The 26,980-nt window shown below is 43.0% G+C and overlaps 4 protein-coding genes across 23 annotated transcripts in view; 2 read left to right on the top strand and 2 right to left on the bottom strand.

Annotated features, from left to right (window-relative positions):
* Positions 1-76: 76 nt before the first annotated feature.
* LOC118423982 (vitamin D3 hydroxylase-associated protein-like) lies at positions 77-7,374 on the bottom strand. The gene is made up of 3 exons (XM_035832350.1): positions 6,425-7,374; positions 537-650; positions 77-304 (listed from the first exon to the last, which is right to left on the bottom strand). The coding sequence occupies exons 1-3, from the start codon at positions 6,635-6,637 to the stop codon at positions 242-244; spliced, it is 390 nt and encodes a 129-aa protein (XP_035688243.1). The 5' UTR covers positions 6,638-7,374; the 3' UTR covers positions 77-241.
* A 295-nt stretch (positions 7,375-7,669) lies between these two features.
* Positions 7,670-13,356, top strand: LOC118423979 (carbonyl reductase [NADPH] 1-like). Its single transcript, XM_035832347.1, has 8 exons — positions 7,670-7,963; positions 9,533-9,614; positions 9,945-10,123; positions 10,695-10,807; positions 11,270-11,398; positions 11,924-12,065; positions 12,429-12,495; positions 12,711-13,356. Exons 1-8 carry the CDS (start codon positions 7,946-7,948, stop codon positions 12,803-12,805), a joined length of 825 nt encoding a protein of 274 aa, XP_035688240.1. The 5' UTR covers positions 7,670-7,945; the 3' UTR covers positions 12,806-13,356.
* Positions 13,357-13,783: 427 nt separating this feature from the next.
* LOC118423980 (carbonyl reductase [NADPH] 1-like) lies at positions 13,784-18,909 on the top strand. The gene is made up of 8 exons (XM_035832348.1): positions 13,784-13,948; positions 15,458-15,539; positions 16,175-16,353; positions 16,712-16,824; positions 17,119-17,247; positions 17,643-17,784; positions 18,199-18,262; positions 18,451-18,909. Exons 1-8 carry the CDS (start codon positions 13,931-13,933, stop codon positions 18,537-18,539), a joined length of 816 nt encoding a protein of 271 aa, XP_035688241.1. The 5' UTR covers positions 13,784-13,930; the 3' UTR covers positions 18,540-18,909.
* Positions 18,910-19,483: 574 nt separating this feature from the next.
* Positions 19,484-26,980, bottom strand: part of LOC118423973 — a 115,639-nt gene continuing 108,142 nt past the window's right edge. For all 20 annotated transcript variants that reach the window (XM_035832320.1, XM_035832319.1, XM_035832329.1 and 17 more), the window contains 16 exons: positions 26,725-26,876; positions 26,096-26,291; positions 25,570-25,734; positions 25,324-25,358; positions 24,975-25,155; positions 24,468-24,575; positions 23,897-24,004; positions 23,710-23,747; positions 23,289-23,346; positions 22,856-22,899; positions 22,216-22,341; positions 21,853-21,954; positions 21,198-21,323; positions 20,781-20,826; positions 20,334-20,488; positions 19,484-20,005 (listed from right to left, as the gene is read on the bottom strand). In XM_035832320.1, the coding sequence (XP_035688213.1) occupies positions 19,841-20,005; positions 20,334-20,488; positions 20,781-20,826; positions 21,198-21,323; positions 21,853-21,954; positions 22,216-22,341; positions 22,856-22,899; positions 23,289-23,346; positions 23,710-23,747; positions 23,897-24,004; positions 24,468-24,575; positions 24,975-25,155; positions 25,324-25,358; positions 25,570-25,734; positions 26,096-26,291; positions 26,725-26,876 (1,805 nt within the window). In that variant the 3' untranslated portion in view covers positions 19,484-19,840. The remainder of the gene's footprint in view (positions 20,006-20,333; positions 20,489-20,780; positions 20,827-21,197; positions 21,324-21,852; positions 21,955-22,215; positions 22,342-22,855; positions 22,900-23,288; positions 23,347-23,709; positions 23,748-23,896; positions 24,005-24,467; positions 24,576-24,974; positions 25,156-25,323; positions 25,359-25,569; positions 25,735-26,095; positions 26,292-26,724; positions 26,877-26,980) is intronic.

Raw genomic sequence — 26,980 nt, 5'->3', positions numbered from 1 at the left:
CGGGGCGGTGTATATCCAAAGCTCTCACCTAGTGAATACAAATCATAATGAACCTGCTTAACTTTGTGCATGTTGCACCTATATTCTCTTTATTAATTGGATACTAAGAAAATCTTTTGGCATCACCCCTTATAAAATATCATTTTAGTTCAGCTTAAATAGAAGAAAGAAGCAGGGCTATGAATCAAACAATTCACACATGCAACCTAATTGTAACCATGGTTACAAAATAATTATATTCTCAAACCAAAGCATCTGGAATGGGCTCTGTCAGACAGTTCAGCTCTTCATTCACTGCAGTCGCCTGAGGTGGGAAACAACAAAATTTTGTTTAGAACAACATGTGTATTCTAATTAGTCTTTAACTTAAGCTCCGGAGAAAAAGAATTCGAGACTCAAAGTCCTAAAGATTTTTTTACAAACATCCAGTGTTGCCAATGGTTTGAGACCCCCTGTAACGCAGTTGGAGATTCATTTCCACACACAACACTACATCTTTCTGATGAGTTTTCTGAATTTCATAATCTTTTACTCACCTTCTCCTGAAACGCCTGCAGCACCTGTACAGCTGACAGCTGTCCGTCTCTCAGCTGCTGGGTCAGCTGGGTCAAGGTCAGGGACAGGATCTCTTTCCTTCTGGCTGCTGTTGGCTGTGTTGATATAATTATAATAATAATAGGTTTATTGCAAATTCTTGCCCGAGGGCTAAGTGACTAAAGATGACAGACAAATAATGGTAAACAGTATAATAAGCAACTACTCTAGTCTAACTTAAAGATGCAACTTATTGCGATTGACTTCTTTTTCTGTAATGTGTGGGTTTTGCGACGTTAAAAGGAGAATGGTTGATGTAATAGAACGTCTCAAGACACGTAGTGATGTAAGATCCATATCTCAGGGGGGCACATCCAAGTTTATTCTTAGGTCATATTTTCAAACCGGGGCCCAGCCGGGCAGTATGTGGGAACGAAAAGTATAGTATAAGCAAACGCCTAATCCTTACAAATGTAGTATCATTTCAAATGACAATCAACCAGTTTTCCAACGATATGAAACAAAACGACGTGAAACAAAATGATACGAAACAAAATGATATGAAACAAAAACAACGCACGTAAAGATACCGATGACATATGATGGTGGGAAATTTCGGCACTCCTTTCTCATGACTAGCTCACATTGCAGCACTGTTATGTTGAACGATTCATGAATGTAACGGGGGCCGCCCTAAGACGGTTCCCGTCCTAAGACGGTACGGATTTTTTGCTGATCTTATGATCCATAAGTACACCGTGTTTGTTGCCACTGACTATGCTGATTACAAAGGTAAATAAACCAAGTCCATGCACACAGCTTTAATTTGCATTCCAAGTATACTTTAACATATTTACTTCATGTTTAAAAAAAAACAGAATTCTAACAGTAATGTTGACAGTGCTGAATCACTGCGGTCACCGGCCTCTGCGTATTGGCGGCTCGTGTCGCTAACTATACGAACTCTTCCAAGCAGTCACACAACTGCCATGATACACATAAATAAAGCTCCATAAAACACTATGAACATGGGTCTTCAAATGTTTGTTGAGTAGAAAAGCAACCAAAAGGAAGCGACATAAACATTGCCACCATTGTACTCCCAAGGGAGTGTGGCCGTGAAGGTGGCAGACTAGAGAACGCTCCAAAGATTTATTTGACTGTAACAAATGATTCGTGCTGTCTATGAAAATAAGACTTGATAGAGAGATGTAGATGATATTTTCATATAATCAGACAGAGTTTTGTTGATGTTGACGGTGTGGTTTTTTCGTAATGGTTTTTTTAGTCGGGCATTCACAATCAGTGCATTTAGCCCATTGCCCGTAAAAACATCAGCTGGATTGTTCTAGGTACAGTCTTCCTCATGTGAGACAAGAAGTACATACAGTCACGATTTTACTGTCAAAAGAAAGCTAAAATATCATACTATCAATCTTTTTTCTGTGTACGTAAATTTACCACTTACTTATGAAGAGAGCAAAATGTAAAAAAGCGTACCGAGTTAGGCACACTGTCCAGCGTAGCACAAAATTGGAAGGTTACATACACGAAATTGTCTCACAGTGTTTGCCGCTTGTAACACGCAGCGCGAAAGGTTCATGAACCACATGAATGCATTTCTTATTCAAGTATGTTGTTCAAATCTATGTGTAAAAAATTCAGTCATCAAAATTTGACCACTCTCAGGCAACTAGCGATGGAGCGCCATGAGCTTGAGCGCAAGAAAAAGCGTACCGTGTTGGGGCACCTCCCGTTACGATCACTATAGTATCCTATTTGTCCTGGCCATCTATCCGCCCTCCGTTATAAAGTGATGGGGAATCGTCGTCTGGAGCCTAAAGTCACCTATGCGCTGAGAGAATCCTGAGACGACCGCCTACAAGCGGGCGTCTAATTCCGCGCAAAGCAGAAAAACTTCCGAGGGCTGGGCGGGTGGGTCGCTTCAGGCTCCAGACGTGGTCGGAGGGCGGCCTAACGAGTGACGAGATGCCCCTAATCTGCATATTTATACAATGGATGGATCACGTGTCTAACATCCGGGCGAATAGGCGACCAGAATAAATAGTATCCTATTTGTCCTGGCCATCTATCCGCCCTCCGTTATAAAGTGATGGGGAATCGTCGTCTTCCGCCTTTGCCCTCTCTGGCTTCAGAGCCTTTCCCTTCCTGTCACCTAATATCCTCCTTCGAAGACACTCTCCTAAGATATCTTCTCACTCCTTTTCCTGTTCACTCTTTCAAATCATCTTGTCCCTCTCTCTACTTCCCATCCTTATCTTCGCTCTTTCACCTTTCTTCTCCCCTTACCCATCTAATCCCTTTCTTATTTCTCTCGACTTGTCCCCCACACTTCATCATATTCTTCTCTGAACTTCGTCAAAACAACGTTTACCCACTCTAATCGACCGCAGCGCGCGCTTCGAAAACTGAGAGAAAATCAACGCCGAGAATACCGATCTAAATTTCTCCACGTACATAAGTTGAGCGAAAACAGGAAGGAAAGAAAATTCTTCGAATGCTATCCTATCTTCTCGGCGACTTTGGGAACCACGCCCTTCTGATGTCCCATAAAGGGAGCTCTCTAGTGCATCTGGCAAAATCCGCAATGTTCCGAGAGACAACAAAATCCTATGCGCACGATTTCAAAAACGCCAAAACATATTGCTCACTCCATTCCTTATGCCCGTGTCCCACATACACTATAACCGAGCCTCAGTCCGGACCAAATCCTTACACACTCCCGCATAGCATGTTATCCAGCCTTCCGCGGAACCCCGTTGCGCTGGATAAAATCGCCAAATGTCAAATAAGAGCGTACACAACTTTAGGGTTTTCCAAAAATCCAGCTTTCCGCGGAACCCCTTCGCACTGGATGATATCACAACAAATCACGAAAAAGGATTAAAAGAACACAATTTCTCGGATCGTCCAGCCTTCCGCGGAAACCCTTCGCACTGGATAACGTCACACCAAGCTGAAGAAAGACTGCACACTTTTTGGGTCATTCAGCTTACCGCGGAACCCCATCGCACTGAATGATATCTTGCCGTGCTAAAAAAGGCGTCAGACCAAAGACGTTCTTGGTCAGACCAATCTCAAAACAGGGTTGCTCGATTAGTTCCTAACCCTCCAGCATCCCGCGGCACCCCATCGCACTGGAGAACGACATGTTAAAATCTATTCACGAAAAATAGGGGGAAAATGACTTACAGTTCCTTGAGTTGTCGGCGGGGTTAGCTGAACTGACCGGCAGGGGCTGGGCGGTGTCGGGGACTGGAGCGCCAGTCGACCCTGATCCTCTGACCGCTGTCCCTTGTAGCACTAAGTTCGGCACAAAGAACATGGTTCACCACATAAAACATCACAGCCTAACTGCTCGGCTAACAGGTTCCCGGCGCGTCTTGAGCCCTCTCTGCTGCTAAGGCTTGTGCAGGCCGCCAACGGGTCCTATCAGGCCGCACATCTGGCGAGGTTGAGGGTGGCTTATGCCGGCTCTGGGTGGTGGTGTGTCCCGCGCATCCCTGTTGTTGGAGGGGGAGAGCGTCGGACCTGTATAAACAAAATGTGAAACATGAGACAGTGGGAAGGGACGGGCGCCCGGCAACAGGTCCGGTCCCAGACAGACAAGTCTAAAACATACGCATCTTCCACACCGCCCAGCCCCCCCACATGCGAGCGAGCCGCGTTACGTGGCGTAAGGCTGGGCCACGCGCATTCACACATCCATGCGCCTTACAGGTACGAACTCATACACAAGTAAACTAAAACAAATGGTAGCAGAAAACCCCATACACAGCCTCGACGTTCAATCTAGGAAGCAAAAGAAAAATTCTACCTGGCCGAAAAAACGGAAAAAAGACTCCCAAATCGAACCAGCTGCAGCCTTCCAAGCTCAGGTGGGTTGGCTGAACGCTACGCCAGGCTCTCCCAGAGGGATGACCCGTAATCCTGAAAACAAAGAAACCAAGGGGGGTCGCCATCTTGCCTCATGGATCATGCCATCGTCGTCCTCTGTCCCTGCCTGAAATATTCACGAAAATCAAAGAATGACATAAAAATCTGGAAACTCTCGTTCTGCTCCACGCCTTAGCAATGAAAGCCAACACCCACAGCTTTCCTTCGCAGAGGATAGAAAGGATACAAGAACATGGCGAAGACAAAGGAATTCCGGAGAACCACCATCTGCCATGTGGGCACCAACTATCTGCTTGGAGTAGCTGTCGGATCCTGCTAAAAAACGTACACAAAATCAGGAAATCGCACAAAAATCACTCAGCTCCAAGCGGAGCAAAACGCCAACGTGAACTAAAAAACGTCCTAAACTCGACCCGGCCTAGGATAAAAGGGAAGAAACTGTAAAACGAGCAAAAAGTGTAAGGCAGCCATCCTCTGCACTAGGGTCTTTCCTCCCCCGCCGCTCTGAAGCTCATACATACGAATAAGCGACAGGAATGCAGATTAGAACGATACAGCCGGCTCAGAATTCCAAGCGTGCTAGAAGAAAATCACGACCGGCGAAAGAAATATCAAGACGCATCATTACACGAAAAAGAAGATTTTAAAATACGGGAGAAGCGCAGAAAATGTACCGACCGACCACTGGAAACCGACACCAAACCTTCCGTGGAAAAAACAAACGTCGACCTGATGGTAACCACGCCGTGGCCGCATGAGTCCTCGGATTGCCTCGTGTCACCCTGCGGCGTCCAGACGTACTCTTGCCGCCGCGGGAAGTTTTGTCTGCTTGCGGAGGAGCCGTCGCTTCAGCTCCAGCCGTTGTTGGAGGCGGCCTAACGAGTGACGAGATGCCCCTAATCTGCATATTTATACAATGGATGGATCACGTGTCTAACATCCGGGCGAATAGGCGACCAGAATAAATATGCAGCAAATGTGGTGCTATATTTTGTAGGACAATATATATGATATATAGTCAGGTAACAACGGAGACATTTGTATGGTTGACTGAATCAAGTTCGGTAACTTTGAAAACAAGTTTGTGTTTTTATTTTTAAATGTGTAATTCATCTTGTACCGGTTGCGTACGTTCCACCCACAGTATGTACGTGTAGTCTGATTTTGCTGTTGTATGTTTGCCTTCATTCATTAACAGTGTTGACGATAAACCCACGTTTCTAATCAGTTCAAATCAGTGCAGTATAAACATCAGTGGTGCATGGTGCATGTTCGTACGTTCGTTCAGACACTTGTCGTGCCTAGTGGCATATAGAGCACTAACGTTATATTATTACAAGGAGGGGTTGTTAGCCCTTCCCCTTTAAGGTGGGGTCACACATGCGTATATATTCAAGTCCGTTTGAGGTGCGCATGAAGCTCTTAGTCTCTACTAGGCTCCACAGGTCGCGGGAAAAATATTACAAATTGGACAAATATAGATACATAACATGCCAGATGAGTTAGCTGACCGAGAAGTATGGTTAGCGACCCAGCTAACTCGTCCGACATGTTACCTGTTTACGTTTGTCCAATTTCTATTATTTTTACAACGACCTGTGGAGCCTGGTGGAGACAAATACTCCCATGTGCGCCCCATGCGCGCCTCATACGCAGGTGTGACCCCACCTTTACGTGCTTGAGGCACCTGTACATGTTTGAACCGCGGGGCCCACATTTTACGGGACTCTCATTCTATGGTTCTCCCAAACAACGAGTGCAACTTCGGCCATGATGCCCTTCCTAGGATTGAGCCGTGACCTGCCAGGTACCAAGTAACTAGAACCTGGAGTTCAACTAAGATGCTGCTACCAATTGTGCTACAGGGACATCCCGTTGCAACTATACATGAGGACGATTCAAGCAGACCGATCCTCGGTGGTAAATGATTAACTAAACATTACGTATTATGAAGCACAGAGTGCGACCTCACCCCATTGTCAACCGCCAGTACAGATCTCTGAAGGTCTTGCATGGCTTTCCGGCTTTCTTCTCTCTTCTTTAAGGCTTTCTTCTTTACCTGTTGTCTGCGGTAGACTTTGAGACCGACATAACAGCTCAGGACGCCGGCTGACACGGCGGTGTAGGCGACTATAGATTCCGAACCATTCATCCTGTCCATTATAATGTTGTAGACCCTGTCCATGGTGCGCAGTTGTGTGTAGTACACGTTAAGGAACACACTGCCAATCACGTGATGCGAAACACACGTCCCACCATACAAAAATATAACGTAAAACAGGAAAGCTACATACACACTACTAAGTCGGCTTCACTCCTCTGCCAGCTTTTGATACATGTACTATCTTAGGCTACCATAGAATCTGCTTGGAGATTAATCTACTTCACCGTGGGACATTTCAGCACTATTTTCTCAGGATTAGATCACATACGCAATCCTAATGCACCGCACATGAGGAGGTGTACACGGCAAATGGGGTAATGCGAAGCAGGGCTTCATTTACGTAGTACATTTTTGTGCTTGACGATATGTTGTACTCTGTAAATATTGTATTGTGTTGTATGTATGTGTTATTCGTATGTGTACCTGTGCCTTCCTGACAAGCAGTGCTAGTCACTGATGGGAGCGTACCCTGGTAAAAGAATACAGAAATGAAATAAATAAGTAGATAGAGGGAAAATGCGGTAATAGGATTATTTTATTATATAAAACATTGTAAACGTGGAATAACCTGTGTACCACTGAAGCACAAGAGGCGAGTAGTACAGTCTCCTGGCTCCTGGGATTGGAACCCGCCGGCTCACGAACGCAACGCAACGCACTAGCTAACCGCTAGGCTAAAAGGTACGGACCCGTTGGTCAGTTGGTGGCACTTTAACCCACTGACTGTTACGTGTGTTATGCAAGTGGAGAAGATGATCAACTTACTGTAAATGTATTTAAGTTCGCGGGGATTTAATTTCGCGGTAGCGGGAAAAGGGACTTTTCGCGGTGGATTTAAGTTCGCGGTAACACCATAGACTGCAGTCTAATACCATGATAATAGAAAAATGTTCGCGGTGGTTTTAAGTTCACGGTAAAGTGGTCAGCGCAAAAACCGCGAACATTAATCTACCGCGAACATTTCTGCATTTACAGTATATGCTAGGTAACCCATGCAAATGAGGACCTTATTGTCATGAATACGCCAAGAGAAAACACGAGGCATGTGGAATTTAAATATGTACTTGTGGCAGTAACCGTGATATGGACAAAAGAATCGAGGAGAAAGAAACGTAACTTGATATCTGTGGCCCCGAAACAAAAGCCGACAACGCCTCCATGACCGGCAAAACCCGTCATGCACAAACGTTTCGTGTGCTGTTGTCATGGGCACCTGTACTGGACACAGGACATTACTATTTACGCATTTGAATTACGTCTGAGTAGCGAGCCCAGTCGGCCCTACCTGAGGCTTACCATAGCATCTCCGTCAATTCCCTGTGAACCAAAATGAGTCGTGTAGCCGTGGTGAGTAGCGTTCATTTTTCTCTTTCTCCTCGTAGGAAATACCAAAATACAGTGCACATATAGATGTTGCATGCAAACTACATCGGGCCACCTTCTTATATTCAGGTAACAGATACGTGTAGTTTTCCGGCCTCTCAATGTTAACCGAGGTATGAAACCACCTGCGAGTGCACTGGACAGTCATTAAACCTAGCATTCAAAACCGGGCAACGACCGAGAAACAATGCTTCAGCAACAACAAATATAGTTTCCGACAAGGCTTGCAATAGAGACTAATCAAATTAGCGGTATGACAATGTTAATGTACTTTGCCTTAATATTACGATGCTGTCTATGAGAAGATAAAAAATCCTGGTGTGATACATGTATCGTTACATGTACATGTACAACATATAATTGCTAATGGTACGCTGTGACTACCGTGCTTAAGTTATAACCAGTCCGGCATACACGCCAGGGGTACTAGTGACGTAACGTTACGTGTTTCTACCTTGGAAAGTATGAATTGGATTGAATGTTGGAAGGTCACCAAGATGTCAGTAGAACAAATCTATAGGTGCTCAGGTTCGCCTTTCACTGATATACTCTGACTCAGTATCAGTATTGGCATCTTTCTGTAGTTTTCTTTGACATGCATCAAACCCAGTTGGATCTGATCATTAACATTTCGTTCCGAGTTTTTCAACAAATCTGTATCTGTGTCTACTACTGAGGACACACCTGTATTTTAGGCGTCATTAGTTGGGAACGTCTCCAGCGTAACGACAAGCTTTTGAAATTCTGTGTGTTAGAGAACGCTAAAGAGTAAACACTATTCTTTGTTGTTTAAAAAGGAGACAAAAGACGCCCCCAGTCGTGACTAGTTACACAAGTGAGGCAAGACGCTGAGTCACTATCTTAATTTCCACACTCTAGTCCAGTTTACGACTTATGAACTCCCGTCACCAATTGCGCAAACGTCCCTTGGGGAACGTTTAAGGTGGTATCTCACTGCGCTTGTGGCATCGGTGCGGCACTGCGGGGTTCGTTCACTGTGGCACTGTTGTGTTATTTTCGCCGATTTTTTAAAATAATTTAGATATTGCGTAATACGTAAAAGTTTGACGATGAATCTTACACAATGACAGAATGGTATCACATTATGGCAATGTTATACCAATAAGTGATCGACTAGGGTACACTTCATTACATTACATTCATTCATTAATTAAAGGTCAATTACTAAAGCCATGACTTCGCATTGGGAATTTGAAATTTTCTGCTTAACACCAATGTTTTTGCTTTAGGTTTTGTTTGAAGTCAGTGCTCTTCTTTGCACGGCTCTAAAAGGTTACCAAGCATTAAATGCAGTGTCATTCGTAGCTTTTGGAAAATGACAGCTAGCCCAGAGACGGCATTCGACCGGTTTCGACGTTATTCGTCTTTCCCAAGAATGACAGATATTCGACCACTCCTCCTTTTATACCCTTTCTGTGCCTCCCTAGTGCAGGACGCTCTAAGTTGAGTGTAAGATGTTGAGCAATCAGCACCAATTAATTAATGCAGTGATCATTACCTCCCCATCACCAGGTGACCGGGTCAAACAAGGGCATCGGGCTGGAGATAGTGCGGGGACTGTGCAAACAATTTGATGGAATCGTCTACCTAACAGGTAAAATTCACCTTTATCCGTGGGGTGACCTTTATCCGTTGTCTTTAAAAACAGAGTATTAAGGGATATCAGGTCGATGGTTTCAAACTGTAATATTTTGAAAACGTTTCAATTTCAAACCACCGTCCGTCGATTGATATCAATGAATACCATGTTCAGTAAAAACAATGGATATAGGTTACCCTATAAGGTAACCTAGGATAAGGGTGAACTGGAGTTAAAGCTTCACCTTGGTTGCATCATCGAATCAACTCAAAGAAAAAAGTAGTTCTTTAAGTAGTATCACACTGATGTGCCATGGTTTTGATTTCTTATATGTTTCCAACATAGGTCGAAATGAGAAACTCGGACAGGAGGCTGTCCAAAAACTGAGGTCTGAGGGCCTGAACCCCAGCTTCCACCAGCTGGACATCACAAATGAGCAGAGTATTCAGGCACTGAAGCAGCATCTGCAGGACAAGCACGGGGGCCTGGACGTGCTGGTGAACAATGCAGGGTTTGCTTACATGGTAATCTATTTTTCTTTTCAATTTTGTATGTCACTTTAAGAAAATAATGATGATGATAAAAATCAATGTACATGTATGTCCTTTGCCCAATCAATGAGGTTAAAGAAGTAACTGCTTTGTCTATGAAAGGCTTTTTTAAAACCGGTTATTTTTTTCATTACTTTTAAAAAAGCCCTCATTGAAATCGTTTGCTGTAATGTATTGGTGAAAAGAGAGAGAGAGAGAGAGAGAGAGAGAGAGAGAGAGAGAGAGAGAGAGAGAGAGAGAGAGAGAGAGAGAGAGAGAGAGAGAGAGAGAGAGAGTCATGGCCATCCGTGCAACCAGCACGCCCGGATGATGATGATTGGTGAAAAAGCAACCTATCAAATTATTTTTATCATTTCTGTCAAGTAGATTTGAGACATTCCTTAAGCTGCCGACACCTTTCGCACCGCAGAAGTCCCTCATTACGAGATCTGGAGCCAGACCAGGTTTCGTTGCGTACATGTCAGTAGGTTGAGGAATGAGTCCAATGTATTTTACATTTTTTCCATTTCTGTGTTTCTGATGCCTGGTATCTTTCCTTTCACAGGCGACCTCTACTGTCCCGTTTGGAACCCAGGTGGAGCAAACTGTGGGCGTCAACTTCTTCGGAACCCTGGCTGTCAGCAAAGCTCTGCTGCCAATCATCAGGCCCCATGGAAGGTGGGCGGAGCTATCAACAGTCATGCAGTTACCTGGAAGATGAGCTGCAGACATTAAAGACAAGAATGCAAATTGGATTCACCATATTTTCTTCTTTAGAATATGCACTTAGTCTAAAATCTGTGGGACTAAAAGTAATACCCTCGAGCTTCTCACCCAATCCTGAACACGTGTTGAACTACTGGATAACATCAAATTTATGATGTGTTCTTCTCTTTTCCCTGGGTAATTTTGCTATTTTAATATCAGTTATACAGTGCCTTTGCTTAAATTTGTAAAACTGCTAGTGTTTCTTACTGGCATTGTCTCTTAGAATGTTGTGAATCGCCAGCTGCAAGTTACAAGACCGCTGAGAATAACATAGCCTGTACTTCTACTTTTCCTGTCCAGAACATGAGAAACATCCAAAACTGTGCTGCCCTGTAGTACAGTGTACCCTTGACTTTTATTCCTATTCCCCAGGGTAGTGAATGTGTCCGGCCAAATCAGTCAGATGTCTCTGAAGAAATGCAGTGCCGAACTGCAGGCCCGCTTCAGGGACAGGAACATCCAGGAGGAAGAACTGGTGATGTCATTGAACAAGTTCATCGAGTGAGTACATGTAGGGGAAAATTTACCTTTGCTAAGCTATGCGCTAAGGTTGTAGCAAGCTACAGACTTGTAGTAGAAGTGGGGTTTAAGCGCCACTGGTCCGGACCTTTCAGCCCACTGATTAGTGCAGCGGGCCTGTGAGCTGGTGGCTCGGGTTTTGCGCGGGTTCAAATCCCGAGAGCCAGAAGACCATATGCATACTACTCGATTTTTCAGTGGTCCCCATGCTGGCCCTGTAAGTAATGGCAAAATGTGCCATACAGGGATATTGAACTTGGAGATTCAAGGGCAAATATGAAAATCTAAAAAAACAGTGGGGTTCAACCAGCACCAACTGAACAGACTGACGGGTCCGGACCTTTTAGTCCTGAGTGGATAGTGCGTTGAGTTTATGAGATGCCGGCGCGGGACTTCGTCGTTGGTTGGAACTTCTCGGAAGTCAAAAGACTGTACTACCTGCTTCTTGCGTTTCATAGTAACTGTATTGGCTATTTCTATTTATCCTTCTTCAATTTGTCTCCATAGGACGGCTAAGTCAGGGAAGCACGCAGAGAATGGTTTCTCAGACTCTGCGCTCGGCATGTCTAAGATCGGAGTGACAGTCCTGACGTTTATCCAGGCTCGGGCGATGGAGAAGGACTCCAGAGAGGACATCCTGGTCAACTGTGTAAGGATACTGTCGTTTTGAGATCACCCGAGTGGCGCAGAATGGCAGTTTGCTCCAGACCCTTGCGACTCAGTTCCGCTTATTGTTGGCTCCTCGCAATTTAGCCCCTGTCTGGGATGAGAGAGTAACCCAATAACAATGACAATAACAAAAGTAATCTGTATCGTACTTAAATAGCTACACGAATAAGTACCATGCTAAATCATCATTGAGGATGACAAAAGAAAAAGGATCAAGTAATAGACAATACAATGCAGATTATGAAAGGCTCCAGTTTTGACGGAAGCTCTGTTCTTCCCATTTTGCTAAGACTTACTTTGTACCTGGTTTCGTTAAAGTTCAAGTTGGTCTTTCTGTCTGTAGATGTGTCCAGGTTGGTGCAAGAGTGACACGACAGGGTGGGAGAGACCCCCCAGGAGTGCTGCTGATGGTAGGACTATTTCTACATAGACATCATCTTAGAGTATTAAAGCTGTTTATGTATATGTGTCACAATTTAGACCTAGGTTGTATTCACCTGGCTAAAAAATGCTGCTCCTAGCACACATTGTTAGATATGACAATTTGTAGCTTTGAACTTACATTGTAAAACTGAAGATTTTATTGTCTAACTGTCTCTATGTAACTACTCCTCCCCCTCCGCAGGTGCAGACACCGCTGTGTTCCTGGCCCTCCTCCCACCCAACACTAAGGACTCACAGGGACGGATGTTCCATGACCGCAAATCTATACCATTCTAAGGAAAAGGAAATACCTTTGCATCACATTGCACATGTAGCTGAACTTTATAGACTGATAGAGCCTATACACTAAACTGGATACAGTGGTTTTGGAAACGGTCACAGTTTCAACTGGAATCCAACAGTTTTCGTCAGTGATATGATAACAGGAAAACTACTCCACCGATAGAATACAGAGTCATAGTCCTGCTTGATTCTCTGCCAGCTTTTGATACTATCTTACGGTACCGTAGATTAATCTTCTTCGTCGTGGGACATTTCAGCACTGTTTTCTTAGGATTAGCTCTCACACGCAGCCCTAATGCATGGCAAATAAAGAAGTGTAAATGGCAAATGGGGTTATGCCAATCAGGGCTTCATTTACGTAGTACATTTTTTTGTACTTGACGATATGTTGTGCTCTTTAAATATTGTATTGTATGTAGGTATTATTTGTATTTGTACCTAGGGCCTCCCTGAAAAGCAGCGCTAGTCTCTGATGGGTAACGGGAGCTTACCCTGGTAAAAGAATACAGAAATGGAATAAATAAATAAAGAGAGGGAAAATGCGATGATAGGCTTATTTTCTTAGATGATAAATTTTTGCAAACGTGGAATAACTTGTGAACCCTTGAAGCACAAGAGGCGAGTAGTACAGTCTCCTGGCTCCTGGGATTCGAACCCGCCAGCTCACGAACGCAACGCACTATTAAACCGCTAGGCTAAAAGGTCCTGGCCCGTTGATCAGTTGGTGGCACTTTAACCCCACTTTTAAATGTGTTATGCAAGTGGAGAAGATGATAGGTAACCCATGCAAATGAGGACCTTATTGTCATGAATACCCCAAGAGAAAATACATGTGGAAAATAAATATGTACTTTTGGCATTACTATTGACAGAGGTAGTAGATATGAGACAAAGGAATCGAGGAGAAAGAAACTTGATATTTGTGGCCCCGTCAAACAAAAGCCGACAACACCTCCATGACTTGCAAAAACCGCCATGCACCAACATGTGTGCTGTTGTCATGCGCACCTGTACCGGACACAGGGCATCACGATGAGGTGTTTACACTGCGCCTAAGTAGCAAGCCCAGTCGAACCTACCTGATACCAAAGCACCTCCGTCAATTCCTTGTGAACCAAAATGAGTCGTGTAGCCGTGGTGAGTAGCATGTATTTTTCTCTTTCACCTCGTAGCAGATACCAAAATACATTATAAACGTTGCATGCAGACCCTATCGGTCCACTTTCTCATATTCAGGCAACAGTTACGTGTAGTTTTCCGGGCTCTCAGAGTTGACCGAGATATGAAACCACCTGCGAGTGTACGTGTGCAGTGGACAGATATCAGACCTAGACAAGCATTCAAAACCCGGCAACGAGAAACAATGCTTCAACAACAACAAATATAGCTTCCGGCAAGGCCTGCAATAGAGACTAATCAAATTAGCGATATGACAACGTTAATGTACTTTGCCTTAATATTACAATGCTGTCTATGAGAAGATAAAAGTCCTGATGTGATACATGTAACGTCTTTTAATGTTATTGCTAATGGTACGCTGTGATTACTGCCTAAGTTATAACCAGTCCGGCATACACGCCAGGGGTACAAGTGACGTAACGTTAAGTGTTTCTACCTCGGAATGTAGAACTAAGGTCACCGAGAGGTCAGTAGGACAAATCTATATGTGCAGCATTGGTACTTTTCTGTGCACATGGTTTTCTTAACATACATCAAAAGCCAGTTGAATCTGATCATTAACATTTCGTTTTTTTTAACAAATCTGTACATGTGGGGCTGTGTTTTACCCAAGGACTTTAACGTTATATATAACGTCATTGGTTTACCACTGAGGATGCACCTGTATTATTGGCGTAATTACATGTAGCTGGTAACTTCTTTAGTGTAACGACAAACTTAATTCTGTGTGTTATGGCAAGAACGCTGAAAAGTAGGTCATATTGTTTGTTGTTTAAAACACGTCCCCAATCGTGACTAGTTCTAGTTTAATACACAAGTGAGGCAAGGTGCTGAGTCACGGTTACACAGTTACTAACTTTACTTCCGCATTCTGGTCCAGTACACGACTTATGAACTCCCGTCGGCCATTGCGCAAACGTCCCCTGGGTAACGTTTAAGGTGGTATCTCACTGCACTTCAGGTATCGGTGCGGCATTGCGGGGTTCGTTCACTGCGACACTTTTGTATTATTTTCGCCGATTTTTTTTTATAATTCGGATATTGCGTAATACGTAAAGGTATGAGTTAGAAGATAACAAAATGCACAAAAAGTAAGTTCAATAACTAAAGACATGATTTCGCATTGGGAATCAAGCTTTACTTAAAACTTTCTCCTTTACTGCAGATTTTTGCTTGAGGTTTTGTTTGAAGTCAGAGCTATTCTCTGCACGACTCTAAAAGGTTACCAGGCACTAAACGCAGTGTCATTCGTAGCTTTTGGAAAATGACAGCCCAGAAACGGTATTCGACCGGTTTCGACTTAAGTCGTCTTTCTCAAGCATGCAAATCTGACCATTCCTACTTTTATACCCCTTTGGTTGCCTCCCTAGTGCAGGACGCTCTAGGACGCGCAGGACGTTGATTGTGAGATATTGAGAAATCAGCACTAATTGATTAATGCAGTGATTATCACCTCCCCATCACCAGGTGACCGGGTCCAACAAAGGCATTGGGCTGGAGATAGTGCGGGGACTGTGCAAACAATTCGATGGGATCGTCTACCTAACAGGTAAGCATCACCTTTATCCGTTGGGGTAACCTTAATCCGTTGTTTTTAAAATAGGGTTTTAAGGGATACGAGGTAGACGGGCGGTGGGTTTAAACTGTAATATTTTGAAAACATTTCAATTTGAAACTATCGTCCGTCGATTTAACGTTAATATCCATGAATACCCTGTTCAGTAAAAACGGATATAGGTTGCCACGGGAAAATGGTGAACTTCTAGTTAACTTAAAGCATCACCTTGGTTGCATCGTCGAACAAACTCAAAGAAAATGTAGTTCTTTGAGTAATATCTCGCTGGTGTTCTTTATCATTTGAATCAGCCAATGCAAAGTGGAATTTAACATCAGGAAAAGTCTTTACTACCTTGTTCGTTGGTTAATTATCTCCAGGAAAATAGATATAGTTTTGGGTGTGTCTGTGTGTGTGTGTGATTTTTGTAGTCAGCATAACTCAAGAACCTCTGGATGGATTATGATGATATTTGGTTACGTAGGTAGGTGTTGGAAAGACAAAGGTCAGAGTCGATTTTGAGCTCCAGGTATCTGACCTTGGTACTGAAGCAGAACTTCTGTTTTTTATATCTTTTGACCTGGACGTGCCATGGTCTTGATGTCTTATCGTTAATGTTTCCAACATAGCTCGAAATGAGAAACTCGGACAGGAGGCTGTCCAAAAGCTGAAGTCTGAAGGCCTGAACCCCAGCTTCCACCAGCTGGACATCACAAATGAGCAGAGTATTCAGGCACTGAAGCAGCATCTGCAGGACAAGCACGGGGGCCTGGACGTGCTGGTCAACAATGCAGGATTTGCTTACAAGGTTCGTTTCGTATTCCTAGTTTTGAGATTTAAAATCCCCCTCTTTAATAGACTTGGTGAGCTGAAAGTAGGCATACTGTTGCAGTCCCAGTAGATTTCGGATGAAGGCGTATACCCCGAACTGATTATGTCGTTTTGTTACCTCCATGAAAAATGGAGGTATAGGTTTTGGTGCGTCCTTGTGTGTGTGTGTGTGTGTGTCTGCCCTGTTTGTGTTTTGCCAGCATGACTCTAGAAAATCTGGATGTATTACGATAATATTTGGTATGTTGGTAGAGGGTGGGAAGACGAAGGGCAAGGTCGATTTTGGGCCCCCTGGTATGTGACCTTCCATTTTTTGAATCATTTTTTATTCCAAGGCTGCATCCACGACCCCATTTGGGACCCAAGCCGAGGACTCAGTGGGCATCAACTTCCTCGGAACCATGGCTGTCAGCAAAGCTCTGCTGCCAATCATCAGGCCCCATGGAAGGTGGGTGGAGCTATCATATTTCATGTAAACTGATATATAATAAAGACGCAGATGACGAATATATAAAATCAACATTATCCTTCAGCCCTATCCTTTAAGGTCGCAGCTTGCCACCAAGTTTGAATGGGTTATGGGATTAGACGGGGGAAAAGATTTGAGAGAGTAATGCGTAAAACAGGATACTTCCATGGAAACAACATGTAACTGGGGGTGTTATACTAGTCATGCATTGTCCGTTCATATCACTACCTGTCACGATATATTAAGGAAGATTACCTTGAATCCTATTCCCAGGGTAGTGAACGTATCCAGCCAAGTCAGTCAGATGGCTATAAAGAAGTGCAGTGCCGAACATCAGGCCCGCTTCAGGGACAGGAGCATTAAGGAGGAAGAACTTGTGAAGTTGTTGAATAAGTTCATTGAGTGAGTATGTGAAATATTTGAATGGCTGAACGTAGGAGACTGGACGTAAGCAATACAGTAGACGCCAGTTAATTGCACAACTGATTACCACACACTTCTGTTAATTGCAGGGAACCCCAAAATTCCAAACCAGTGCGGTCCAGCAAGATAACTTCGCATTATTGCACCACCTGGATAATTGCACGAAACACGCTGGCAAATGGGGTGTGCAATTAAGCGGCTTCTACTGTACATACATGTTCAGTGGAAAGTTGAATATATTCACAGGCCACCCTTCCGACAGGACACTGAATTAGTTGTCAGAGCCTGATTGTGAACTCTTCTGTCTGTATTATCGACATTTGGTGACAAAAATGAGAACAATATCATATTTTGTATATCGTTCCACTTTACAGGACCGCGAAGGCAGGGAAGCATGAGGAGAATGGCTTCGCTGACTCTGCGTACGGCATGTCTAAGATCGGCGTGACAGTCCTGACGTTTATCCAGGCTCGGGAGATGGGGAAGGACTCCAGAGAGGACATCCTGGTCAACTGTGTAAGGACAACATTATGCCACTATTGAACTGGTGCAAAGAGACGTGTTATGTCGTCAACCCCTTTTCCGTTAGTCTCTACCAGACTGACTACGCTGGCCGTTATATGAAATAATTTGCCAAGGGAGTTTTGCTTCCAGACGAGTTGGCCAGCCGGAGGGGAAACATTTACCTTAGCGTGGACTGACTCTCCTGGCCAATTTCCCGATTTTTTTTTGCCCAAATTCTATGACTTACTACCTAGTAAAACTATTCACGGAAATATTTTCCTTTCATACGTTTCCTCGTGTCTATGTATTATTGGGTATGCTATTGACAGCACGTTTAAGTACAGGTTTGGATTGGTTAGGTGGGTTTTTGCACCTTGTTGCAATTTCTATGTGACGCTTATCACTTTTCGGAATTTGTTGTTTCAGCTCTGTCCTGGTTGGTGCAAGACAGACATGGCAGGTGCCAAAGCGCCAAGGACTGCCGCTGAAGGTATGGATGGTTCTAGTATTAACAGACTGTCAGATTGTACAATCTTTGATACTTTCTACTTCTCGTAATGTAAATAAATCTGAGATCTGCATTGCCAAACGCTCAAGTGGTAATCTTGATCATCATAGTGGCGTATATAAAGTTGAAATTATAGCCATTTCACTCCGTATCTTTGTATTTCTCCCCAGGTGCAGATACGGCAATTTTCCTGTCTCTCATCAAGCCCAAGGAGTCTCAGGGACAGTTTTTCTACAACCGCAAACCTATCGCGTTCTAAAGCAATGGGCGTCCAGAAGATTGTGTATCATGGTGAACACTAGAGAGGACTAGTCACTATGTTTTGGTTTCACGTAGATGTAGATGACAATATTCTATGTTAGACTAGGTCTATGATACTATTATGTATATCTTGTCTCTGTTGTGACCTGTAGTTAGCTCAGTTGGGCAAAAATGCACAATAAAGGTGTTCATTCATTCATTCTTTCAATATTCTTGCGTGATGAAGGTATATTATGACATCTTTCTATTGCTTGAAGTGACTTATTTTTGTAGTAAATAATCTTAACACAAGAAGTTTGGATTTTTTACAACTGTACATGTGGGTAAGCTTCAATGGTATGAAACGAAATAAACAATCACTACTTAAACCTTGTCTGTGTTTGCTTTCATCTAGAATTTTCAAACAATAAAGGAAAGAGGCAAGTTACCAGTAGTGTCTCAAAGGGGAACTAGAAAACTTTTCTTCTGTGGGGCTGATTCTCAGCTAGTTCCGTTCATCAAATAGATATATGGGTACAGAGAATAAATCAATGTACACATTATTAAGCATCATTTTATTTTTTTATCTCTCTCTCTCTCTCTCTCTCTATATATATATATTGACATTAAGGGAGTCCGTCCGTCCACCTGCCCATCCATCCAAACCACACACCCTCCCACCATCCATCCCTCCCTCCCTCCGTCCGTCCGTCCATCCACCCATCTGTCCACCCATCCCTTTCTCCCTCCCTACATCCATCCCTCCCTCCTCTATTCATCCATCCATCCATACAACCACCCACCCACCCATTTATCCATCCATCCACCCTTCCATCAATCCACCCACCCATCCATCCATCCATCCATCCAAGCATCCATCCATCCATCCAAGCATCCATCCATCCATCCATCCATCCATTTTCACAACACTGAATTCGACAACGCAGAAATGACAGACACTGGTTTGCATAAATTCATATTCATTCTATTTCCTCACCAATTCTTTTTTTGGGAACACGGTTTGTTCTTATGCGCTACATTACAGTTTTTGCCAACTTCCAACACAAAATAGTTCAACATAAAATCTACCGGTGTTTCTTGAATATCTACAACAAAAAACTTATATTTTTTTTCTGCCCCTCAAAAGGCAGGTCGTTGTGATGAACATTTGTAGGGCTTAAAACACGATGGAGGAAGCTTTAAAATGCAAATATAGGGAATACTTGAAAATGACAATGAAGGGAAAACTACGGTGAGGAATTACTAATATTAACTATATTAACGATCGTGGTGCTGCCTTGTAGGATTGCCATGTGGAGACTACGGCTGAGACCACTGGACGCACTGTGAGGCCTCGCACGAACACTCCATGATCACGTCGTACTCGTGTACGACCTGAGTGAAGTCCTCGCAAACCATGTCCACCTGGCGGCGCTCGGTCTTGGTCGGCTTGCAGCAGTTGCAGTTCTCCTGGTATGTATGAGGCTGCGGGAAGAGAAAAACAAGCAGTCGATTAACGCTTGTGAAAACCCAAATGACTCGTTCGACATTGTGCTGGCCATTTTTCAGTCCAATTTTCTCATAAAAGAAATGCTACTATTACTAAAGAAAAGCTATTGTTGACACATTTAAAAGTTTTGCAAAAGATCTCAGTAAAAATCCAGACAACTGGATCCTTGCATGGCTTATCATAGAAAGTGCCCCTTCAGTATAATTCAGAAATCCTTACAGCAATCAGTCCAGACAAATTCAGGAGATAATTCGTATTGACTCTGACAAGTCTTTAGAATCCTATCCGGAGTGTTGAGGTTACCTGTGAGTAGTCGTCTGGGAACAGCACAGATGTAGAGGAGCCGCAGCGACCTTCACACTCGGTGACGTTGACCTCCACGATGGATTCACAGATGCCGACCTTGAGTTTCTGTGGATGACCTTCCTTCAGGACAGCACTGCAGCCGTGGCTGGTCTCTGTTATAAACACAATAAAGATAATCTTATGAATATTCTGTTCATTTCACTTTTGAGTTATTTCAGTGCTATATAGCTGAGGCAAGACAAATTTCTCTTGTCCTTTCTTCGATAAAAAGAACATGAGGAGAAGGACATGTACTTTCAAATTGGTATGCACAGTTTCAGGGAATGAACTTAGTCAGCTGAGTCTTTTCCCTTAGATGTTTGAATAACAAATTTGTGTGGTCTAACTCTAAGACATTGAAAATGACAAGTGAGGAACATAGAAAATGGAATTTTGGAAACGTACCCTGGCAGATCTGGCAGCATCCATTCTCATCCATAGCGATGAACTCCTGTAAGAACAGAGCAACAAAAACACATCAGTACAGAACACAAAGTTTCTAATGGGATTTAGTCAAAAGTTACAAGATGTTCTCCATCTTAAGAACTTGATGGTCAATATTTATGTATATATATTTGTACCTTTTTGTGCTATTTGTACTACTTTTATAAGTATTTCTATTTTTATGATTTGCCTGTTTTAAATTTATATATATGCAGTAATATTCAGACTTTGAGCTGCAACAGTTACTGTAGGGATACAAATTTCTCAATACACAATTACCACTTACTATACTATTGAGGGAGTACCAATCTTTAAGGTGCCTCCTAAACACAATATTCATCTATGTCTTGTGAAAGTGAGAATGTTGTGGTGACTGACCTGTGGGCAGCCTGTGATGTCTGGGCATGTTGTGGTGCTGCATGTTGTGTACGGGCGGCCGTACTGCTCCATGCACACACACTCCTCCTGCGGGCAGGAGCCTTCCACAGTCCAGGTCTCTCCAACCTGGGGAAAACACATGCATGGATTATTTTTTGTACAGTGAAATGTGTCCTAAAATTTAATATTTTTAATACCTTTCCTGATGGAGAGGAGCAAGGGGCCAGTCCCTGGCCTAAGTACCAGCAGGCAGGCAGAGCTTCATTATAGACATTCATTCACTTTTCTTTATTCATGGTTCATATAGAAACATACTATTAATAGTCAAACCTGTACAAGCTTTTGCTTCTGCAAAAGGATAAATTTTCACATTGACTTATTAAGCATCCTGCCTACAGTTGCCAACTGTATACTGCTGCCAGTTGAGCTGTCACTATAGACAGGTTGGACTGTATACTAGCTGTAGTTTATCATTGAAGCTCATCTGTGTTGGTAGTAATCATTATAGTACAATGCTAAACTAAGACCAAATTTTCAATGACCACTGTTGCCTTCTTCAGGATCAATACTGATGACCAATCACTTCAGAACGTTAACTTGTGAGAGCTGTAGTTTGACAATGGTTTGTATCAGAGCATGTTGATGATGTACTTACAGCGTAGAGCTGAGGCTGATCCTGTCCGTCCATCTGGACAGAGCAGTGGGTCTGTCTGCACTCACCGCAGCACTCGCCACCAATCATCACCAGCTCATAGCCCTGAAACACCAAACAGACATGAGTTGTAAGGTCCAATTAGCTTGTCAAATGTCATAATTTTTCAAAATTTTCTTAAAGTCCTTGACCCAGCCATCTCAGGCAAATTTGTCTAATTTAGATATAGTGGCAAAACATCAAAGGTGTAACCATCAGATTTACTTTTTTCTGTTGAATACTTTAACTAGTTTAAGCAATACAAATCAGGGACATCTACAGAGAGAGAACAGACACAGGATCTGTTTTGATTTCAGAGATACTTACTGCAGGACAGTCGGCGGCAGTTGGGCATCTCTGAGTCTCGCAGAAGACCTCGTGTTCTCCGTTAGCGCTGGCCTGCTCGCTGCAGCGGCACACCGTGCAGACGTCTGGAGCCCACATCTCACCAAGCTGTGCACAAAGAGCAAAATTTAGTCCAAAAGGAACATTAGAGAAACCAGCACCCATGAACACTCATGAGATTATTCTTTGTCTTTTTTTATTACAATAAGTAGGCCAATATGTAAAATATACAAAAATGTTGATTTCTTTGCATAACGTTAGTTCACCTTTATCCGCGGGGTAACCTATATCCATTGTATCGCTAAATAGGGCATTCCGAAAGGGTATCAAGTCGATGGATGGTACAGCAGTTTCAAATTGTACTATTTTCAAAATATTGCAGTTTGAAACCACCTTCTGTCAACTTGATATCCCTAAATACATTGTTCTTAAAAAGGAACGGATAAAGGTTACCCTACGGATAAAGGTGAACAAGCGTTACATGCTGTCAGGATAGGTACATGTAGGTACATGTAGCACCAATAGAGCTTCTGAGTTAATTGCAGATACATAACAATGCTTATCATGGTGAAGTACTTTTTTCTTTTACCACAAGATAAAGTAAAGAAAGAAGTCTGCTTACAGTGTACAGCTGGTTGTCATGCACACAGCCCTCACTTGGTGGTCCTGGAGAAATGGTAATTGCAACTTTCAGTTAGAGAAATTATCAATATAAAAATTCTATGCCTGGAATTTTATTATCATGGAAATTATGGCATATTAACATTTCAAACAGAGCTTTATTTCTAAGGGCAATGGATTATGATGGCACCAAATGGACAACTGTAAGGAAATGCCCAAATGTACGAAACCATGCATGAAAAACAGTGGTGGTCCTGGAGAAATGGTAATTGCAACTTCAAGTTAGAGAAATATGAAAATGCTATACCTGGAATTTTATAAGTAAACATTTTGAAACTTTGGTTTATGATGGCACCAAATGGATAACTAAATAATGCCCAAATGTATGAAACCACATGTGAGCAAAAAGACTGTTATCATCCAAAAAAACTTACTACAGTCATAGGTAGAGAATCCGCAGGATGTGACGCCTGTAGCCTGGACCTCAAAGAACTGGAGGGTTGGAGAAAACAGTTAAGTACACAGAAACACTAGGCCATTATGTAATAAGGCAAAATTGTAACTAAAATTCTTCTCACCTATTGCAATATACTGTACATATTATACTGTTTCTGATGCAATTTGTATCAGATTTTTACTTTAATGACAATGAAGTTTATTGCATATTCATGCCCCATTGGGGCTAAATGTAGTCAGTGTGGAACAAAGGGAGTAAACGGAAAGCTATACATATACTACAGTTAACATTACAGAGTTTTTCCAGTATATCATAGTTAGATGATGATATAAGGTATAAATGTGCATATTCATTATCTACATGTGCTATGAGGAACAAAAGATGGATGATGTTCTTACCGGCTGGCAGGTCGGTACAGCAGGCGGTGTGGTACACTCTGTGGGAAGATTGGAATAAATTTCATCAATGCAAGGAAAATCTTTACCCAATCATTAAAAAATCTGCATCCAATTTTTTTGGGCCTATGAGAAAAATGACAAATTCCTCAAGGGAACATTTTCAGACAGAAGCAGGAATGGTACATACCGCATGAGTACTGAGCGCAGCACTGGGTGTTGTCCACGGACAGAGTCAGGCCCTGAGTGGCGTCGCAGCTGGGGATGTCAGCAGGAGGACACTTGGATGCGTCACAGACTACGTTGGGAAAACAAAGGAATAAACACTTACTACGTGAACTTGTTAATAAGATTTCTCTTTTCTTGGATGATAATTGAAAAGTGATGGAAGCAGTTATCACAATGTCATATTCATCAGATGTTAAGATGTGTAAGACTTGCAGACCATATTTCCTCTGCATGAAGTGTTTTTTCAGACAATAGTGTTGACTGTATCAAGGATATATTCTTGGAGGTACAATTTTATCTTCTACAAGTTATTCAATATCAATGGCGCTACAACCTTGAAAATGGTGCAGTCATCTTCTGCAATATACACTTGCAGCCCCAAATAGGTGTTTGCCCTCAGCATATTGCTTAATGCTTGTGTGTACAGGGGGAAAATTTCTGGACCATCAAAAAGAGGTTGTCTTGAGGCGATGGTCGTCTTGTGCAAGTGGTCGTTACACCAAGTTGGAAAGTATTATGCCTTGTCCACTCACCACAAGTGTAGTTCTTGCAGCAGTCGCTAGAGTACAGCTCCATGAGTGTCTCGCCCAGAGCACAGGTAGGTGCAGTAGGCTGGAACGGACAGTCAGAGTCCAGACACACTGAGAACAGAAAGGATAACCCATTAGTTTACATTCTTGGGTCTGAATCTTGGTTTTCTGGATGGACATCAAACTATGACAGAAATTTATGTATGTATCAATGTCATATACTATAGCATATACCTTGAACAATAATTATAAATCAGAAACCCACTACCTTACTGTTAAGGTCACCATTGTGAGTAATCTAAAAGAGATATGCACAATAATGAAGCAGTCTTCTGTAGAATTTCCACTATGGAGCAAAATGTCATGATGGGAATATCTACAGTAAATATAGAGCAAAGACTACATGTAACAGTTTATTAAATTTCTTTGTTGTTCCAAACCAAAGCCATTACGAAGATGAGCTTGTGATCCTTCAGCTGTTCTGATTGTAGAGTTTTGATTGACACTTACATGTGCAGATCTCGATGCTACAGCAGTTGTCGTCAGTCAGGAGAGTGTCGACCTTCATGCCATCTCCGCAGACAGGTGTGGTGGAGGTCGGGCAGGACTTGGGAGAGCAGGTGATGGTGCCGGCAGCCGCGCAGGTGCAGACGGTGCAGACGTCACCAGCTGGGTTCCAGGTCTCACCAAGCTGGGGGACAAGACAGGACATTCCTTAGAAAACAATTCCATATCTATGCTTGGTACACTGATATCTTGTACATGTATCTTCAAGGTTCACAAATATCTACTCTGAACAATTTAGGGGTGCATTGTTTGAAGATAATAAGAGAAAATAACACATTCAAGAGTCTCTTACCATGTATCCAGTGCCGTCCTTCTCGAAGCACACAGCTGTGAGGAGAGAGAAATTATAGTTCATATCAGCTGAATTTCACTTTCAAATATCAGAATTGCAGAAATGCAGAATTCCAGTTAGAAGCTATGAGAAAGATGTCTGATAGGCATCAAAATGTCACCAGGTAATATCAACTGGTTGTGTAAAATAAAACTCTACCATCCAGATTGTATTGTAGCTGTACAGTGTAAGATATGGGCTACTTACGGCACTCCTCTGGAGCCATACACTGGTTCTCATGCAGGACCATGCCATCAGGACAGTAGCAGCCAGGCAGGGTGGTGTCGCAGTTCTGGGCGGTGGGGTCGTCGCAGGTGGCAGGGCAGCCGGTGCCGCACTCGGTGAACTCCATTGGTGCCGGGCAGTGGATCGCTGAGGGAGAGAATAGAATTTTGATTATCATTGGCTATGCATATTGCATTGTACAGATGTACTTAATCAATAAGGAAGAATATCTCTACTGGTCCAATTATGTCACATTAGCTTTACTGCTTTATCAAAATCCTGTTTGTCTCGATTATCAGTGTCAGACATGACAACATCAAGAATTTTTGAGTGCACAATTGGTTCAAAATGACAATAATGAGATAAATAGACCATTGCCTGGTGACTTCTGCAAAAGGGTGTTAGCTATAACTTACTGGAACAGGACAACTTAGGCTTACGAACTTTGGAAAAGAAATGCTGCCAGTAGAAGTAATCACAAATCGACCCCATTGATCTGGTAACTTACGGCAGAGACTGTCGTCCCTCCAGTCGACACAGATGCCCTGCATCAGGCACATCTGGGCGTAGGCAGCGATGGCATCACAGGCCTGGTCCTCGGGTGTGTCCAGGTCAGAGTTGCAGACGTCGAAGATGCAGGCCTCCACGAAGGTGTCGGGGTTGATCAGCAGGTTGCAGTCCTCGAACAGTGGACCACGGATCACCTGAACCATGGAAAAAAGCATTTTATGGTCAGTTATAATCTATGTCCACAAGCCAATGAAGTACATGAAATGGACAGCTGACATGGCATCAAAATTTGGTTGATTTCTATTTGCAATTTATTACTATGAAAGATATTTTGTCACATGACAAGGAAACTCTAAAATCTAATGGGTTGATAAAAGAGACCAAGTGGGTCTTCAAAGCTTCCCAAGCTACAAACTGCAGTTGTATGACTGTACGTTTGCTTAAAATTTTGTCACATGATATTTCTGAAATTGTAATGTTAAAGATCCTGCAGGTTTTTTACTTCCAGTGATGTCTTTAAATGTCAAAAGCCTGGCCGTTACATACATGTATGAATGTATTATCACAAAAAAGTTTTATTCATAGTCTGAGATACACTGCTTCCCCATAGATAGCACACGAGCGTACCTCGCAGCGGTCGGTTGGCACATCGCAGACACCGTTTGGCGGGAAGGTGGCGGGCAGGATCTGACAGAACTCCTCGGGGGTACCGGTGACGGGCTCGTCTGGTCCCTGGAATGGCTCGTATGGCAGGGTGCCTGGTTCTTCTGGGATACCACCTGTAGTACCAACATGGACATATCAATATTTGTCACTACTAGACATTGTAGACGTTTTACCTTGTTTCTTACTCCCATTTGTGATGAATACTTTAAAGGTCTAC

Source organism: Branchiostoma floridae, chromosome 10 (assembly GCF_000003815.2).
Source record: "Branchiostoma floridae strain S238N-H82 chromosome 10, Bfl_VNyyK, whole genome shotgun sequence".
Classification (NCBI taxonomy): domain Eukaryota; kingdom Metazoa; phylum Chordata; class Leptocardii; order Amphioxiformes; family Branchiostomatidae; genus Branchiostoma; species Branchiostoma floridae.
This window is presented reverse-complemented; position numbering and strand designations above follow the sequence as displayed.